The 7,047-nt window shown below is 41.7% G+C and overlaps 1 protein-coding gene across 1 annotated transcript; it reads left to right on the plus strand.

The window, feature by feature from the left end:
- The first annotated feature begins 1,985 nt into the window (after window positions 1-1,985).
- On the plus strand, window positions 1,986-6,489 carry LOC101771086 (isoflavone reductase-like protein). Its single transcript, XM_012845136.2, has 5 exons — window positions 1,986-2,327; window positions 4,552-4,686; window positions 5,386-5,623; window positions 5,742-5,945; window positions 6,062-6,489. The coding sequence occupies exons 1-5, from the start codon at window positions 2,127-2,129 to the stop codon at window positions 6,226-6,228; spliced, it is 945 nt and encodes a 314-aa protein (XP_012700590.1). The 5' UTR covers window positions 1,986-2,126; the 3' UTR covers window positions 6,229-6,489.
- The last annotated feature ends 558 nt before the right edge of the window (window positions 6,490-7,047 follow it).

Consider the following 7,047-nt stretch of genomic DNA (forward strand, 5'->3'; position numbering starts at 1 on the left):
GGAGCTTGGGTACGTAGGTTCCACCACGAGAATCCTAATCAAAATAATATATTGGGTCTCCTAATTTTACCAATAGAGTCAAACCCCATAGCATTTGCCAAATAACAAAAACTAATTGAGGAGGAAACAAAAAACTGATTAATGAAGACCACATGAAATTTGGAAAACTAAAATGGTATGAAAAAAAAACGACAACACACATGACAAAAAAAGAAGAGCATGCAACCTAAAAAAATTAAGAGACACCACATGCAATACATGACACACACACAAAAGAAAAAAAAGCAAAGAAAATCAAACATAACTTGGACTTACAAACCATTACAAATTCTTCCACTAATTCGATTTAATTTTGAACAGAAAAACAATTAATATTGTGCTCGACATGGAATTATAGACGTCCCCATTAGATTTTGCTTGGTGACGCACCGCCTCAGTGAATACTGAACAATAGTCCCCATGAAATTCAGAAACGAATCCAAAAGCTATCTGCGGGCCGCCGCTCGTGCTCGAGGAGGGAGGACTAGGGGCACGCTGCTGCTAGGCCGGACTAAAAATTTAATGTATCAGAGAAAAAGCGAGGAATTTTTTTATTTTTATATTTTTTCTTTTATGATTTTGTAGAAATAAATTGCTGATTCAAAAATTTCCAAAAATAGACCCTACCGCCGGATCAAACAGCGGAAGCAAGCTATCGCCGATTTTAAAAAAATCATAACTAATTCATATGAACTTAGATAGAGATAAACTTTATATGAAAATGTATATCTCGACAAGATCTACAACTTTGTAGTTCAAACATTTTTCATTTGGTGTCATCCTGGTGCTCAAATAATCGACACAATTTTCAGATGTAAAATTTGAAAAAAAAAATCATAACTAATTCATATGAACTAGCAGCACACATTCAAAAAATCATAACTAATTCATATGAACTTGGATAAGGCAAGTTTTATATAAATATTGTTGCTCTCAATGAGATTTACAACTTTATAGTTCAAACTATTTTCATTTGGTGCCATCTTTGTGCTGAAATAATCAATTTTAGATCTGAAACTTGTGTTGATTATTTCAACACAAAGATGGCAGATCTAAAATTGATTGTTTTAGCACAAAGATGGCACCAAATGAAAATAGTTTGAACTACAAAGTTGTAGTCGAGATCTACAATTTTCATATAAAGTTTATTTCCAAACAAATTCATATGAATTAGTTATGATTTTTTGAAAGTATATTGTCCAGAGAGGGGAAGGTACCGCCAATTCAAGTGGCGATAGCTTGCTTCCACCGTTTGATCCGACGGTAGAGGTCCTGCAAATTTTTGAATCAGCTATTTATTTCTACAAAATCGTAAAAGAAAAAATATAAAAATAAAAAAAATTCCCAAGCGAGCAACTAGTTATGGGCCGCCCGAGCTCAGCCTTCTCGGTCAGGCCAGGAGCCCAGGAGCCAAGCAGCACTAAGCGGGCCCGAGCAGCAAGGCTGGAGGAGCGTGGCCACCACATTGCAACATACACAAAAAATCGATTGATGACGCAAAACAAAATTTACTAGAGTGTTCGTTAGGAATTCCGAAACAATAAACCACATTCGAGTGACAGAGATAAGACAAAAAGCAATTGATGATGTGTTGTGCTCTATGCAAACAGAAACAATAACAAAAATACAGCCTAAAACTTATAACTGATGGACAACAAAAATCGATTGATGGCAGGGTAAAAAAAACTCGAGTGTTATTTAGGAATTTCGTTATCTTATCCTTATGACAAAAGCAATAATATTATTGTCCTGCCAATTGAGCTTAGCTAGATTGTTGTTCGTTAAAATAACTCCTCTACCGTCGTACCACAAGAAAATTTAATTTTCAATGGAACTTTTAGTTTCCAGAAGCTTTTTTTGATATTAGGAACTTCATCGTGGATCAGAGCATTGTAGTTGGACCCCACTGAGAACCATATGTGCTGAGAACTAATTACTTTTAGCCAGGATGCAGAAGCCCCTCCTCACCGTCTTCTCGGCGCACTGATTGCTTCAATATCCTCGCGTGTCAGGGCGACTCACGCCAAACCTCTTCGATTCTGCGCTCTATTTCGCCTCTTGCGATCTTGCACTCCTAGCCCGCGGACATGCCGTCTATTTCGGCGGGGCAGGAGCGGAGCCGGGTGCTGGTCATCGGCGGCACGGGCTACATCGGCCGGTTCATCGTCGCCTCCAGCTGCCGCGAGGGCCACCCCACCTCTGTCCTCGTCCGCGACTCCGCGCTGGCTGACCCCGCCAAGGCCGCCCTTCTCCAGGGGTTCCGGGACACCGGCGTTACCCTCGTCAAGGTTTGCTGCCCTGATTCCATTAGTTTTCCCCATTATCTTGACCCTGGTGCCTGTCTCGATCCAGAGTGATGTAGTTATCTTGGGTCAAAAACTCAAAATGGTATCTTGGCTGTGTTTGTTTCTGGCCAGATGATTGCAGCTGTTATGCTTGCCGTACCGCTTAGCTTAGCTCAGATTCAGAGCACTAATGCTATCGACCAATTGTCAGTGGCAGCTGCAGATTTGCAGTATAAAACTTCTAGTGGGATTAAAACTTGAGATATGGTAGCTTGTATGGTCCGTGCTCTGGTAAAGGGCCAGATGAATGCGCACAAGACTTATGATTTTGAATGAGGTATAAATCTGTGTTCTTCGCAGCGCCGCGTGTCCAAGATGTCATCACGATTAAAACAGTGCTCGACTTCTTTGGCCAAGTTTCTGGTCTCCGGACAAACATCCAGAAAAGTCAGTTGGCGCCAATCTGCTGCTCTGAGGAACAGATTTCCAGAATCTGGAACATTCTCCCTGCACAGGTCGCGACTTTCCCCATCCAGTATCTTGGACTGCCTTTGACGGTTGGGCGCCTGAAGAAGTCCCACTTCCAACCTTTAATCGATTAAGTTGCTAGTAAGATCCCGAGTTGGAAGGCCCAGCTCATGAACAAAGCTGGGCGGCTAACTGTCGTCAAATCGGTGATGTCCTCGGTTTGCACACATACACTCCTTGCACTCGATGTCCCTGACTGGGTGCTGCGAGAGATTGACAAGAGCAGAAAAGGATTCCTTTGGGCAGGGAAGAACAAAACACATGGGGGGCACTGTGCTATCTCCTGGCCAACTGCGTGCAGGCCATTCAGGTCTGGTGGCCTGGGGATTCCTTACCTCAAAATCTCATCTAAAGCCCTTCGGCTTCACTGGATGTGGCTGAAAAGAACAGAAGTGCAGCGACCATGGATCCAATTAAGCACTGAAGTTGACAGCGACAAGAACCTGCGGAGTATCTTCCAAGCGTCGATCCGAGTTCAGCTGGGCGATGGTAATGCAGCTCTCTTCTGGGAGGACAACTGGATGGGGGACTCCTCACCATGCTTCCTTGCACCGGATTTTGTGCTATGGTCAAACCCAAAATAAGAAGAACTAGAACCGTAGCGGCAGCCCTGACGGAGAAATTGTGGATTCGCGATATTGTCGGACGAGCTACAGTCAGCGGCATTAGGCAGTACGTCCAGCTTTGGCATACGGTAGCCACTGTCCATTTGCAGGCCAGCGTCGAGGATGTCGTCTCGTGGCGTTGGGAGGCCTGCGGGACATACTCCGCTCGATCGGCCTATAACATGTTCTTCCATGGCTCCACTGATTCGCCGATCTTCAGGACAGTGTGGCGCGCTTGGGCACCTTTGAAAGTCAAGTTCTTCATCTGTCTCGCGGTTAAGGGAAGGATTTGGACCTCTGCGAGGCGCAAACGGCACAGCTTGCAGAATACTGACGAGTGCAACCTCTGCGGACAAGAAGCTGAAACGGTGGATCACCTGTTCGGCCAGTGTGACTACTCCCGTCAGGTGTGGCTTCAGGTTGGGCAAACGACTGACAATCAGTTCCCGAGCCTAACTCCAAATTCTACCTTGATTGACTGGTGGCTGTCTATCCGTCGAACAATGATCAACGCCAAAGCCAGAGGCCTGGATTCCACAGTCATGCTAGTGTGCTGGAGGCTATGGAAAGAGCGGAACGGCCGAGCCTTTGCGACTGACATTGCTAGGACGCCGCAACAGCTCCTGCCGCTCATCATCGATGAGGCGTCGCTCTGGGTTCAAAGTGGTGCCCGAAACCTTGAAGCTTTCGGTTGGAAGCCTCCTGATCGTTAGCTACCGTTAGCTACTGTCGCAAGCCTAGGCCTTTATTTCTAGAAGGAGTTTTTATTAAGCAATGTAATCACACTGTCTAAATCCCCTACCGTGTGCGAGAGCCCGGTTAATGGCCCGCGTTGTACAAACGTTATTTTACCTTCCTCTTAATTGAATGATACGCAGTTCTCCTGCATATTCTAGAAAAAGGTATAAATCTGTGCTGATTTAAACTGGCGCTGATTTATATTTTACAGGGATGCAGCTCTCTTCATCGACTTGAAAAGATTATCCATATAATGATAATAAGTACCATAATCTTCATATCCGATATCATCTCTATAATGATATGATTCGATTCCACCATTATGTAATATAGTTATATTTATGCTGCATCATCAGGGAGATCTGTACAACCATGAAAGCTTGGTGGTGGCAATCAAATCTGCAGATATTGTGATCTCGGCAGTGGGATACACTCAGCTACCAGATCAAATCCACATTATCTCAGCAATAAAAGAAGCTGGGAATGTAAAGGTGACTTACTGTACCTCAATGGAATTTTCATTTGTTCATATCTTTCAGTTTATTTGAACACATTACTGCTGATGATTATGTATTTTGTGATCTATCAAACGTGGTCCTGACATGCTGGGCCTCAAAATGATCCATTGGTCCCTTTGAAAAGAAGTAAAGGAAGAAAGAAAAACAAGACTCAATGACTTCTTTTTTTCTTATGAAAAAGAAATGGAAAACAATTTCTAGTTATAGCATTTCAGTTTTCTCTTTTCTCCAATCACAAATATAAGTCCATTTAGGCTTCTCCTAAGTCAAACTTCTTCGACTTTGATCTTCAATATCTACAATTTTATACAGATTAGCAACATAAGAGTGATATTATTATATTCCATCAAAAAATAAGTATATTAGTCTCTCTCTCTCTCTCTCTCTCTCTCTCTCTCTCTCTCTCCCTCTTCCAACTCCATGTTGGAAAAGAAAACCTCTAAAATGCAAGCTAATTGATTGTTTTATTTGTTTATCTGAGATTATCTTGTGCTTTCCTATTTGTTTCTTCTGAATACCAGGCAGTTCATTCCTTTTGTCTTTACAAGGTTTGCTAACCTAAAATACCAAATATATTGTGTAAATGTTGAAGGTTTACTTTTCTATATGCTATAGGGATCTGCAGTTATCTGTTGTGCTCTGATGATGGTGGATTACTTTTCACTTTTTCAGAGATTCTTGCCATCAGAGTATGGGAATGATGTGGATCATGTGCATGCGGTTGAGCCTGCAAAGTCGATCTTTGCTGTCAAAGCTCGTATAAGGCGTGCCATTGAGGCTGAGGGGATCCCGTACACATATGTATCATCAAACTTCTTTGCTGGTCGTTTCTTGCCATGTCTTGGTCAGGTTGGGGTTTCTGTCCTTCCAACAGATAAGGTTCTCATCTTAGGTGATGGAAATGTGAAAGGTAAATCACAATCTGTTGACAATCAAAGTAATATATACTTTTAGGGTTGTGTACAATGATAGCAACTTCTGAAGATATGAATACACTTTAATTTATATATTGTTTGTGTCGACAATAGCAATATTTGCGGCAGAGGAGGATGTTGGCACCTACGCGATCAAAGCAGTAGATGATCTGAGAACCCTGAATAAGGTCCTGTATCTGAGACCATCAAGCAATATTTTGTCTCACGATGAGCTTGTCTCACTCTGGGAGAAGAAAACCGGAAAGACATTTGAGAGGGTATACATTCCAGAAGATGAGGTCCTGAAGAAGATTCAAGGTCAAAGCAAAAGCATGCTGAACTTATTGCTGTCTGCATTTATCTGTCTCTACCACTGCATGTTTTCTTATAAGAAACTATTTTGTCCTGATTTTACTCACTCTGATTTGTTGCAGAGTCTCCAGTTCCACTGAACATAAAGATGTCAATCAGCCATTCTGTATGGGTTAAGGGGGACCACACCAACTTTGAGATTGATCCTTCATTTGGAGTTGAAGCCACCGAGCTTTACTCTGATGTCAAGTACACTACTGTGGATGAATACCTAAACAAGCTCCTTTGAACTCCTAGATCCTATTTCTACTATTCAAATACATTTAATTATAAAAGCATCTACTGTAATTAGAACATGACTTTCTTGATAGAAAGTATGTGTTTTCCGTAGTTGACGCCCAGCGTGTTATTGTTGGTCGAATTCAGACATCACTTGCTTGATGAAAAGTGTTAAACTAAAAGGTACTCCTAGTCTGTCATGGGCAACTGTCGCACGGGTCCATTAGAACTCTAACCCAAGTTCAGTATATATCTAATCTGAATTATTATTGATTGCCTCAAGGGCACATGGCCAACAACTGCTTGCCTGGAAACTCGTAAACAATCTGCTGGTTGCTGAGTTTCAACAAACTTGTGATTGTATTGGACAAAAAAAATGCTTACTGAGTATATCTTGGTGCAATAAAATGGCTTTCGACTTTAATGCAAAGTTTGTCCCCGTGTGCTCCATGTGCAGTTAGAATAGACGGATAATGTTACTGGTGAAGTTGTTCAGTGATATCTCTGCGCCAATTGGATATCATGCATACCAACCCTGCAGTTAATCTGTTAGGAATTGTAGTTGTGAATTGTGATGCTAGCTCACTAGCCATTACATCATTTTTGGCCTATGTAAAACGATGATAAAGTCACCTTGTCATTACATATCGACGACTATTAACAACCAACAACAACTTATTGGTGGGTAATGACATTAAAATAACCATAATAGAACTAAAAATTCATCATTAATCAATACATGTTTTTAGTGGTAAGTTATGTTCTTAATATCGAATGGTAAGCGCCAGTAAGTAAACTAAAATTGTTGCTAGCAAATAACTTGGAAAAA

This window comes from Setaria italica, chromosome IV, assembly GCF_000263155.2.
Source record: "Setaria italica strain Yugu1 chromosome IV, Setaria_italica_v2.0, whole genome shotgun sequence".
Classification (NCBI taxonomy): Eukaryota; Viridiplantae; Streptophyta; class Magnoliopsida; order Poales; family Poaceae; genus Setaria; species Setaria italica.